The sequence below is a fragment of the Gossypium raimondii genome, chromosome 9, assembly GCF_025698545.1.
Source record: "Gossypium raimondii isolate GPD5lz chromosome 9, ASM2569854v1, whole genome shotgun sequence".
In the NCBI taxonomy this organism is placed as follows: Eukaryota; Viridiplantae; Streptophyta; class Magnoliopsida; order Malvales; family Malvaceae; genus Gossypium; species Gossypium raimondii.
The window spans coordinates 2497388-2509772 of NC_068573.1; the positions used below are offsets into that span (position 1 = coordinate 2497388).

General features: G+C 34.6%; 2 protein-coding genes across 3 annotated transcripts; one reads left to right on the plus strand and one right to left on the minus strand.

Annotated features, from left to right (window-relative positions):
* Nucleotides 1-252: 252 nt before the first annotated feature.
* Nucleotides 253-2481, plus strand: LOC105798131 (pentatricopeptide repeat-containing protein At1g63330). The gene has a single exon (XM_012628058.2). The coding sequence runs from the start codon at nt 358-360 to the stop codon at nt 2296-2298; it is 1941 nt and encodes a 646-aa protein (XP_012483512.1). The 5' UTR covers nt 253-357; the 3' UTR covers nt 2299-2481.
* A 600-nt stretch (nt 2482-3081) lies between these two features.
* LOC105798130 (alpha-glucan phosphorylase 1) lies at nt 3082-12385 on the minus strand. 2 transcript variants are annotated; one of them, XM_012628057.2, is made up of 15 exons: nt 12096-12385; nt 10349-10578; nt 10157-10258; nt 9577-9753; nt 9138-9413; nt 8463-8734; nt 7975-8092; nt 7452-7886; nt 7185-7337; nt 6179-6307; nt 5742-5978; nt 5567-5643; nt 4413-4599; nt 4134-4334; nt 3082-3334 (listed from the first exon to the last, which is right to left on the minus strand). In XM_012628057.2, exons 1-15 carry the CDS (start codon nt 12334-12336, stop codon nt 3218-3220), a joined length of 2952 nt encoding a protein of 983 aa, XP_012483511.1. In that variant the 5' UTR covers nt 12337-12385; the 3' UTR covers nt 3082-3217. The 2 variants fall into 2 exon arrangements, with proteins under 2 accessions (XP_012483511.1, XP_012483510.1); XM_012628056.2 differs by having other exon boundaries at nt 10349-10587.

Consider the following 12385-nt stretch of genomic DNA (forward strand, 5'->3'; position numbering starts at 1 on the left):
AAAATAATTTTATTTTTCATATTATTTTAATAAAACCCCAGAAACTCATTTTTTTCATGGCTTTCGCATTGCTTTAAAATTTTTATTTTAAAAATATCATATAACCCAATTTAATGAAATTCGATTGAGGATTAATTTGTAAATATGTGAAGGGTACAGGGACTTGGATCATGAAATTTTCAATTCTTACGTTCGAATTACTGTTTAAAAATATTATCAATAAATGTAAACCCTACCAAAACCTCTCTCCCTTAGCCAACTGAAACAGAGCAATTTATCACTGGGATTTGTGCGCTGTTAATGGTGGTTTCCTTTCAAGCTTATCTCTTTTTCTTCCATTTTGCTTAATTTCAAGATATGGGTAAGCTTTATTCTTCATTGTTTCTTCGTTCAATTGTTAATGTTCGAAGCAATCTTTCTCCTTTTTCTTCTTCTTTAAACACCATTGTTACCCACATTCAAGCTTTAAGAAAAAAGTCAACGTCTTCAAGGGGAAATGTTGATGATGCTTTGACTAAGTTTAATATGATGATTGTGAAGTACCCAAAGCCCTCAATTGTGGAATTCACTAAATTATTAGCATCCATTGTTAGATCAAAACGTTATGCCATTGTTGTTCCTATGTGTAGCCAAATGGAATTATTAGGAGTTTCCCATAACGTTTATTCATTGAGCATCTTGATTAATAGCTTTTGTCAATTAGGTCAAGTTGAATTAGGGTTATCTGTTTTGGGGAAAATGTTGAAGTTAAATGTTGAACCTGATGTGGTAACTTTTTCTACTTTGATTAATGGACTTTGTAAACAAATGAAGATTTCTCAAGCTGTGAGTTTGTTTGATGAAATGACTGAAAAATGTTATAAACCCGATTTAGTTTCTTACAATACTATACTCAAGGGATTGTGTAAGATTAGGAATTCTAATAAAGCAGTTCGACTTCTAAGGATGATGGTAGAAAGAGGTTTTGAACCAAATATTGTAGCGTATAGTACTGTTATTGATTGTCTTTGTAAGAACAAGTTGTTAAAGGAGGCTCTTGATCTTTTCTCCGAAATGAAAGTTAAGGGTATTAGACCGGATATTGTTATTTACAGTTGCTTAATTCATGGTATGTGTAATTTGGGCCAGTTGAAGGAGGCAACGAGGCTTTTGAATGAAATTGTGGATGACAATATTTCACTTGATGTTATCACGTATAACATATTGATCAATGCACTTTGTAAAGAGATGATGATTTCTGAAGCTGAAGGTATTGTTGGTACAATGATAAAGCGCAATATTGGGCCTGATGTTGTCACGTATAATATATTGGTTGATGCGTATTGTAAGGCTGGGATTGTTTCTAAAGCTGTAGATACCGTTGACACAATGAGAAATCAAGGCATTGAGCCTAATGTTGCTACGTATAGTATATTGGTTGATACTTATGGCAAGGAGGGGACGATTTTCCAAGCTGTAAATACTGTTGATACAATGAGAAAGCTCGGCATTGAACCTGATGTTGTTATGTATAGTGCATTAATAAACGGTTATTGCTTAAGAAACAAAATGGATAAAGCTAGAAGAGTATTTCAGTTGATGATTAAGAAGGGTTGTGTACCTGATATACATAGTTACAACATCATGATCAACGGATATTGTAAAGCTAGAATGTTAGACGAAGCAATGGAACTCTTTTGTGAAATATCTCGAACAGGACCAATCCCGAATACTGTCACATACAGCACTCTTATGCAAGGTATGTGTCAATTAGGAAAAGTTTCAACTGCATGTGAACTTTTGAGAACAATGCTTGCTTCTGGACAAGTTCCGGACTTAGTGACTTGTTCGATTTTATTGGATGGTTTTTGCAAAAATGGTAAACCCAAAGAGGCATTGAATTTTTTTCAAGCAATGCGAAGCAACAGGTTGAAACTAGATGTTGTATCTTACAATATACTAATTGATGGTTTGTACAAAGTTGGGCATATCGAAGTTGCGAAGGAATTATTTCATGAAATCTTGGTTAATGGTTTAAAACCGAGTGTTTACACATATGCTATAATGATCAATGGATCTTGTAAAAAGGGATTACTAGATGAAGCATACCGGTTGTTTAGGAGCATGGGAGATAATGGTTGTTTGCCAGATAGCTGCTGTTATAATGTAATGGTCCAAGGGTTTCTTCGAAATGGCTATACCTCAAAGGCAACACAACTTCTTACGGAAATGGTTGGTAAGGGCTTTTCTGCAGATTTATGCACTGCTACCATATTTGTTGATCTCATCTTACAATCTAGTAAACCAATTTTGATCTGAACTGTTTCGTAGATGGTGTAAATATAATCACTTGCGAGTTTGAATCGATCTGTTATTTTTCTAATTGTAGATAAGTTAAAAGTTTTTGGAAACTAGAATGAATGTTGTTAAGGTCTATTTTTTGTTTAGTTGATGAAACAAATAATTGTTATGCACAATGAGGATTCTTATGGGCTTAATTCATGTCTGCCTGGGAATGACTTTAAGAGTAAGGCTCTAGTGTTGCTAACCGAGGCCAAAATTTTGGTGAAAGTAACATGTAAGCCTTGTACTAGGATTCAAATTGCATTTTACTTCCTTTACTCAAAAAATAAACAAATTAGTTCCCGTACGTTAGATCAAAGAGCAATTTGGTCCTGTTTTTAACATTCAGAGACCAGTTTTCCAGTTTTTAGTAGTAAAAATGGAAGTAACTTTTAGTAGAAGAACTATTTAGTAGAGGGAGCAAAATATAATTTGACCTTTATGGTATTTTGGGGTTCAAGATATCAAGGACATAGGGTTCATGGCTTTTTTTTCACCAGGTTCCATACTGTGATGATTTTCTTTTACTCCCTATTGGAACATACATTGAACGATGAATGGAAATGAGATTTTGTTTGGAGTTCCCATACCATCAGGTTTGAGAATTGAGATTGATACGAAAAAAAAGGTTCTGTCATGCGAAGAAGGTCGCGACATTGGTCTCGAAATAATGCCAAATGGCATGTGATAAGTAATAATTTTTTATTGTTGATTTTTTCTACTAGATAATATAATAAATTAATTTTATTCTAAAAGCGATTCTTATTCAAAATTTTATTGCATTTATAGAAGCTTGACTTATTACAATATGCATGTTTTCCTTGCATTATAACAAAGAGAGCAGTTATTAACAGGCAAAAGGGCAGTCCCCATAGTTGAAAAAGTCTGACCAAAATTATGGTAATTCAACAGGCTTTATGTTCCATATTTCTCGAGCATATTCATGAATTGTTCTGTCACTGCTGAAATTGTAAGAACCTCCTGTATTCATGATCGACATTCTTGTCCATACCTACCACACACACAGTTACAACATTTAGGTAACAGATCAACATATATCAATATACTCAGATCAGATTTTGGTGTGAGTGTTAGATATTAGTATATTACTGTACTCAAATTTAAAGTGAAGGGGATGTTGTAAAATAATGTAGGGTAAACTGTATTAGCAATCACTCAATTATTAGTTTTTTTTTTTGTCTTTTTTAGTCACCAGCTAACCAATATTGACAGCTTTGAATATTAGTAAAATAACAACTTTAACCTTCAACACTTATAAATTATATCAATTTAATCTTAATTCTGAAAAAATTACTTTTCAATATACACATTGTGTAACTCGAGACTTTTTTTTTCAGTATTGTAATGTTGAAAGTTAGTTTTAAAGAATGAGAAAAGTCAAATTATTATCTTGGATTTGTTGGTGTTCCTAATTTGTTTTGTATATTTTCAAACAATTTTAGCTGATAAACTTGTTTTTTAGCTTTTTAAGTGAAAATGTCTCAAAAAAAAGACCAACTTACATAACATATAAATGTTACGGGTTAGATCTTTTGAAAATCAAGATTAAATTGACAAAATATATTAATGTTAAGGGTTAAATTGCTATAATGCCAATTTTAAAAATTATCACCATTAGCCCGCTTGGTGATCGAAAGAAAAATTTTAATAGTTGAGTGATCATTTTGTAACTTTTCTTAGTTGGGTGACTAATAATTAATATTACCCAACAATATAAGAGCTTATCCCTCAATGGAAACATGCACGAGAGTGTAAAATAAAACTATATGTAAAGAAAAAAGGTTACTCACCTTTTGGTCTTTATATGTTTCGTCGACCTTTTCTTGGCATTCTATGTAACTAGGGAAGTCTTTGCCAACAAGGAAATAGTCTGCACGACCGAAACCTTCATTTCCCTCTAATGATCCCAGGAGTTCATTATAGTTGGAAGATCCGAATACGCCACTTTTGATAAACTTCTTAACTTCTTCGAACCGAGGATCCGGAACGAACTGTGGTAAGATGTTAACTATGTCAATGAGGTGACGAAAACCCGAGGGTGAAGGAAAACCAGTAATTAGACCACATACCTTCCCCTCAGCTCTTTCTTTCCGAAGCCCAGCAATCTCGTGTGCTTTAGCCCCGAAGAGGAAAAAGTTTTCTTCTCCAACCTCTTCTCGTATTTCAACATTGGCACCATCCAAGGTCCCAATTAAAATGCAACCATTCATCGCGAACTTCATATTGCTGGTTCCACTTGCTTCCATTCCAGCAGTACTGCATAAAGGGAAAACAACATAAAAGAACAGAAAGAAATTCAGATGCCCCGGTGTCAACTTAGCGATAAAATCGAGATAGAAGGCTCCTATAAAGGTATATACCGAGCTCATTGCAAATCTGAGTAAACAGGAATTCATTTTTTATGTCAAAACCACAACAGCTTGAGCTCGATAATGTTTCATGCATTGAAGTTGAGTCAATTTAAGGTAAAAGTATCATGAAGGCTCCTGTATTAGTAGTTGGATTGCATTTTGCCTACTTTACTAAAAAAATAGGCAAATTAGTCCCCGTACGTTAGATCAAAGAGCAAACTGATCTTTCTATTAAAATTTCATCCATTTCTACTATTAAAAACCAGTCACCGTACGTCAACATGAGGTACACATGACATGTCACAAATAGATGAAACTTTTAATAAGAAGGACCAATTTGCTCTTTGGTCTAATGTAGAGGGAACAATTTATCCATTTTTTGAGTAGAAGAGACAAAATGCAAGCTTATTCCTAGTACAGGAGCCTCAATGGTACTTTTACCATCAATAATATAAAATAACTAATGTATAATGCTTCATCAAACTGATATAGGCTTTCGCAAGTTATAAAGAAGATTACATCAAACTGATATAATGTATAATGCTTCATCAAACTGATATAGGCTTTCCCAAGTTATAAAGAAGATTACATCCTTTTACAAGTAGCAGTTTTAGCGTAAGCTAGGAAACTTTCCTGCTTCTATGCTACTCGGACTCAGACTTGCTGGACACTATGTGTTCGCAACAGCTGTACTCAATATTTTGAAGTATTTCCATGAATCTAAGGGTCATATCCTCACTATCTGAATATGCATCAAACATGGATACTTTTTAAGAAAAAAGGAGAGTCAAAGCAACATAGCATGCTTACCGTTTAAGCAAAAAGCAAAATTATGTAAAGAATTATCCATATAATGTATAAAATTGAAATACCTTATATGTTGTGATAGTTCACTTGCAGGGATAAGCAATTCAGCCACACTCACATTGTAGTCGGGAACAAAAATAACCTAAAATTAGAACATAACAAGACATTATGTCTGCTTAGTGATCTCCGGAAAGAACACCGTATTAGGTCCGTTAATGATATTCTGCAGTCAAGACATACCTTCAGTAAATCACCTATATCAGGATCATGATTAACTGTAGCTCCAACATCGGTAATGAATTTCACAATTCTCTTGGCTTGAACATAAGTGGCAAACGCTTTTCCCCCAAATATACAAACACGTGGAACAAACTTTTTCTTTCTTTCTGAAGCACTCATTTCTTTCATCTTCTTGTAACGGTAAACAATACCCAAAATATTCAGCAGCTGACGCTTGTATTCATGGATGCGCTTCACCTGAAATTCAATGTAGTATACATTTTGACAAAGCATTCAGATCTAACTGTCTTGAGATGACTATCTGAAATAGCTACAATGGTCTGAAAGTATTCATAATATTTATCACATACAAATACTGAATGACGGACAATATTATGTCGACATTATGAGCTAAAAACATAAAGTTTGAGGAAAGCGTAGTTGACAAGAGAAATTACCTGGATGTCGAACATTGAATCAGGGCTTACTATATAGCCTGTCCTTTCTTTAATGAGGGATGCAACTTTTAACTTGTTGCTCCTTTTTGCGGCCCTCCATTGGATCTGAAGATCCTCGTTATCTGCGAACTATGAACATATGCCATAACACTGATTAGGTTCTTTCATAATAACTTGAAGATCCAGATGCTTCCTTGTACATACAGTCATTCAAATTAACCATAAAAAATGCTCATCTAGTATTTTTATAGACAAAGACAAACACAAGAGCTTGTATATCAGAATCCTAGAAGGTAGCTTTTTATGAAATATCACTGCTTGAATTTCAAAAGCTATGCCTAACCTGGAAATAAAAATATTAGAATGGTAAAAGTACCATAGAGGCCCCTGTACTAGGAGTCAGATTACATTTTGTCCTCTCTACTCAAGAAATGGGCAAATTAGTCCTTATACATTGGATAAACGAGGAAATTGATCTTCCTGTTAAAAATTCCATCCATTTTTGCTGTTAAGAACTGGTCTTGGCACGTCAGAATAAGGTACACGTGACATGCCAAGTGTCACTGTTTAGTTATTCTATTAGCCACGCTAGTTTTTAATAGTAAAAAGGAATGAAATTTTAAACAAAAAGGATCAACTTGCCCATTTTGAGCAAAAGGGGCAAAATGCAATCTGACTCCTAGTATAAGGGCCTCCATGGTACTTTTACCACCTGTATATTTAATCAGCAGGACAAATAGGACAAAATGCTACAAAAGGCAATTTGGTTGTTTTTCTTGTGAAAGAAGCATTTTAAAAGGTTTATCCGACATTGCTAGTTTATTGTCTCATAAAATTTTCCAAGTTATACCATCACTGGTCATTCACAAAACTAACAGAGAATGCAAATAAACTTCATTTCAATTAAAAGACCAAGAGCACATTGTAAATATATGTTTAGAAACATAAAGATATTTGTACAAGAAGTTTTACAAGAAAAAGAAGAGCCACGGATATGGCAGATTACCTTTCTAAGTTCAGACAACTTTTCAGTATTTAAAACCCAGTCTTCTGAGCCTGTCCACCTCGTTATAATTTTACTCAACTCTGGATTGCAGAAACGGATCCATCTTCTTGGTGTGACCCCATTTGTTTTATTTTGAAATTTCTCAGGCCACAACTGCCAAAATTTGAGCTCAGAGATCAATAATAGAATCATTTTCCTAGTAGATACAAACTGAAGAAACTCAATTTTTATCATCAAGTTGAAAGAGGTTTTATAAATTGCATTTACCTGAAAAAAATCATTAAACACTTCGTCTTTTACTATCTCACTATGTATGGCAGCAACTCCATTCACTGCATGACCACCTACAACACATAGGTTAGCCATACGAACCAGCTTTGGGGGCTCCGGTACTGGTTCTGGGATCTTCTTTTTCTTCCCCTGAGTGCCTTCCTTTACAGATTTAATTTTTCCACCAGCAGGCTTAAGTTTTTCTTCTTCCTTTTCTTCTTCTGCTTCTGCTTCTGCTTCTGCTTCTTCTTCCTCTTCGGATTCTCCAAGTTCATCACTGGGAACAGCAACAGGACTTTTCTTGGGTTTAACTAGTAAATCAGAAAATGCAGCCGGCAGCTCAACATTTTCTAAAATTCTCATCTGCTTCAGTTTTTTCTCCAGTAAGTTAGAATCTGCTTTACCATGTTCTGAAACTATGGTACGAATTAGCTGAAAACAGTATAAAGAGGGACGAAAATTGAGTTAGAATAGGAAATCCAAAAAATTGGATTTGTTTGATGTATGTGTTCCATCTGACCTCCTCATCAACCATTTCTATAATCTCCATATGTCGAGGCAACAGTTTCTCCATAAGTTCTAAACTCCATTTCTCCAAAGCCTCGGGTAGAACAGTGTGGTTTGTGTATGCCACGGTTCTAAAAAACAGCATTACAAGGTATACAAGTTACCACATTATAGGGAAAGAAAAAGAAGAAATTAGAAAGGGAAAATCTATTTTAGTTTGTACTTACTAAAACCACAACATAAACAAGTTAAATTTGAGAAAAAAAATAAGCAATTGTGAAAAGTGCAAATGCCCAATATGCACAAGCACTCGTACCAAGCAAAAATTCAGAATTGAAGGACACAAATAACTTATATTACACTAAAGCATGTGTTAGAAACTGCAGAGAAGTAGATTTGATGATGAGAGTATACAGAGTATGGCTTGAGCTTCTCAATAACCTCACAGCATATGTGTTTGAAAAGGAAAAAAAAGAAGGATTTCTCATGCATAGAGTATACCTTTGGGTGATATTCCAGGCCTCGTTCCAGCTTAAACCTTTCACATCAATCAAAATTCTCATTAGCTCTGGAATGCAAAGAGTTGGGTGAGTATCATTCATTTGCACAGCAACCTTGTCAGGAAATTCGTCCCATTTGACCTTTGCTCCTGATCTTCTCTCAAAACGTGCAATGATATCTTGTAGAGAGGCTGAGCACAGGGTGTATTGTTGCTTTAAACGAAGGATTTTTCCTTCAAGTGACTCATCCCCAGGATAGAGTACATAGCAAATCTGATATTCAAATATGTATATTATGAGTCATCCTCACCCGACCACTTGTGCATGAAAAATCAACACAAAAATTGAAAAACTTGAACTAGATGTGATTAGGGGCATAAATGGTGCAGAGTGCAGTTAAAATTCTTGATATTTCTGAAAGAAGACAACCGCAGAACAATTGCCCAAAACTATCGACATATATACTCCATTTTAAGACCAATAACCATTTCAGAAATTTTGTTGTATTACTTTTGTGTAAAGAACCTTGGTTCAGATTCTCCTCCAGATTTAGCTCCAGGAAGTTAGATAGTCTGATGAAACTGTGAAGAGATGTGCCAACAAATAGCTTGACTTACGAAGAGCTAACAGATATATTGCCAGAAGCAAAAACACATAACGAAAAAAAAAGACTGACCTTTTCAGCATTATATAGGGCCTCAGCTGCTTGGGTATGTTTTCCAGAATTAAATACAGATAGATCAAAGTCTCCTGATGGAGCTTTCGTTGACCAGAGTCTTAGGTTGATCGTGGTTTTAGTTTCATATCCTGGTATTGGGACATCATAAGCAACAGCCTGTATATCCTCTCCTCCAATCCAGTGTTTCTTTCCATCTGAATCTGTAAGAACCTTGCCATAAAACTTGATAGGATATGCGACATCATTTCTCACAATTTCCCAAGGATTGCTCATCTGAAAAGAGAAGCCATAATCAAGACAAAGATAAAGAAGTTGGTCAGTTCAGAGAGGGAAAAAAACATTAGCATTCATTATGCAGATGTTATATAGACATGCGTACATTTATTTCTACAATGATTGCTTTGAAAGAGAGATAACAAACAGAGAACAAGTATACCTCAAGCCAATTTTCAGCAACTTCTTCTTGCCCATCTTTTGTAATACGCTGTTTAAATAAGCCATACCTATATCTAAGCCCATAACCCCATGCTGGATAATTCAATGTTGCCAAAGAATCCAGAAAACAGGAGGCAAGTCGACCAAGGCCTCCATTCCCTAGGGCAGCATCAGGCTCCTGTAAATCAATTGAAGAATTTAGCTATCGTAAAAGAACAATGTGAATGCCAGCATATGGACACCCTCCCTGTTTTTCTTTTTGACAAATACACGAAATAAATCAGAAAGGGCAGATTTTTAGAAAGAACCAAAGGAAAAAGTTCTATATTTCTAGAGAGTGGCGCACTATGGTAGCTGGTAAAGGATCCAAATGAATTTTTGTCTTATATGGCCTGTTGCTTTGATAAAACAGAGAAGTTATCAATAACTAAGTCAATTAATATAGTTCAATTCAAGATAAACACCTATAGTCATTCTATAGCAGTCTGGAGAGTCTTTTATCCTCTCAAATCATTCTCTATCGTCAGAATGTGTTGGTAAAGTTAGGTACACTAATAAAAAATTTACATGCACCAACCAACCTGGGAAGCTATATTTTCTAGGTTGTGTCCAAGCTTGCTCAAGGCCTCAGCATAAGCTCCAGTAAGCCCTAAATTACCAATTGCATTCAACAGTGCCCGACCCTATATAAGAAATAAAAAAAAGGGCTGAAATAGTAACAACTTCAAAGGAAGTTACAGAACTCAAGTATTGAATGTCAAACAAGTGCATACCTGTAGAAATTCCATTGACAAATAGTAAGCCTGCTTTACATTCAATCTTTCATAATAATCATACGTGGCATTCCAGTTTATAATGAGAGCATCACGAATACTTTGTGCAGTTGCAAAGAAAGCCTTTGGAGGATCGAACTTCTCAGGGGAGAACAACGGGGTGAACTCTGAATGGTATTTGATACTAGAGGCAATAGATGAAGCATCTGGAGGGAAAGGATTATAACTGCCTGGAGATTCTAAATCAAAGGAAACAGAATATAAGTTAAAATGAAAAGGAAAAAGTGGAAAGTGAGGGACAATAGAAAATTTGACCTTTTTTCCAGTGCAATACAAGTGCAAATTGTACTGGAAAAAATCAACTAATCTGTGGATATTTTACCTCAGCCTAAGACTATACAGGACTAGACAAGGTATAACCTTTAAGTTACAGTTTGTTTTTAGATATGTCACGGTGCTTTATCCATATTATTTTGCACTTAATTAGCTCATTATGAAATGAGAAAAGAATATTGCTCATTTTGAGACACTTCATCTATGATTCTTTATTTCAAAGCCATCTTCCATATGAAAAGAAAAAAGAAAAGAAAAGAAAAACCAACTTTCATTCATGATGCCATATCAGCACTGACTTAGTTAACTTCAAAATATATATATGTTATATATATGAGTATGACTTATTTAGCTAATCAGCAAAATAAGAACATAGCTTAATCTCAACCATCTAAGAAGCAAGCATTTTTTCCCTTTATTTTTCACCAATAAGCTGTTGAAGACTTCAAAACTCTTTAATCAATCATTGGAAGTAAGATAGCTAATATAAACTGGTCACGTGACTCATGATCCGTTTCATGTCTTAATAACCAACCAGATAATAAGTCCCAATCCCTTTTCGATGTTAACAAGGTAAAGTGAGACTTGTTACCATCCTAGCACATCAACAGATCCAAACAGTTCAATTATTTTCTACTGAAACTCTTTTTTTTTTTACAACAGTCAATCAAACAACAGCATCAACTAATATCAGAGATTCAAAGTTTTAACTTCAAATCAGCAGATTCTATATGTGAGATAAAGATGATACTAAAAGTATCAAACAAGAGATAGGATAGCACAAAAGGTAACAAACAACAGTAAGAACGCCGCAACAAAAACCTCTCAAATATAACATAGTGAGAGAAGTGGGATCCACTTATGTTAGTGTAAGTAAAATTAAAATAGTTTTATATACTTCCATACCTTTTTGCATAATTAATATTCTAACAGTCCAGCCATCAGATCACGTTATTCGAGTTTTGAGCAAGTTATGTAAAAAAACTTTCGACCTTTAAAGTATACTGATAATATGGATGAGATAAAAATATCAAAGCAATTCAAAGCTTTTATGTGCATGAGTATGATTATATTAAAAATTTTTATAGTTAAAGTATTAATCATATAAAATGTTTTTAATACTGTCTAAATAAATCCTCCTCCAATATAATATATAATGCTTCTCACTCATGATCATTCAACTACAAACCTCATAATGATTAATTAATGTCTGAAAAGAAAATAAGAAAAAATCTAACACACACAAAATCAGTAGTTTCTAAGTATCAAATATTAACACACATACACACACAAAATCCACAAGTTTCCAATTGAGCAAGCAAAAAAGTACATAAAAAGAAAAAGAAAACTGAAAGATAAAAGTAAAAACAGAGTATCTGCATTTGTATACAGAAATTAGAGAAGGATATCGAACCTTGTTGCTGAGTTACTAGATCTTTCACCTTCTGTTGCTGCTCACTCGACACATTCCTCACCGAAAACGATCTCTTCACCGGCCTAAGCTGCCACTTCCTAATCAACATCAGCTGATCCGATTTGATCACTCTTCTACCTCCACCACCGCCGTGACTGAAGTCGACGAATCTACCCACCGCATTGCGACTCGAAACTGCCTCCGCTCCACCCGGCATCGTTGAATATCGCCACGTAGCCATCTCTCTTCGAACTTTAAGTGAACCGAAAGAGATCGAAAGTAATGTAAGT

Coding starts and splice junctions, on each gene's coding strand:
- LOC105798130 (XM_012628056.2), bottom strand. CDS start 12,336: ATGGCTACGTGGCGATATTCAACGATGCCGGGTGGAGCGGAGGCAGTT. Junction 7,887..7,974: donor TAGAAATGGTTGATGAGGAG/GTCAGATGGAAC, acceptor TACTGTTTTCAG/CTAATTCGTACCATAGTTTC. Junction 4,335..4,412: donor AAGAAAGAGCTGAGGGGAAG/GTATGTGGTCTA, acceptor ATCTTACCACAG/TTCGTTCCGGATCCTCGGTT.
- LOC105798131 (XM_012628058.2), top strand. CDS start 358: ATGGGTAAGCTTTATTCTTCATTGTTTCTTCGTTCAATTGTTAATGTT.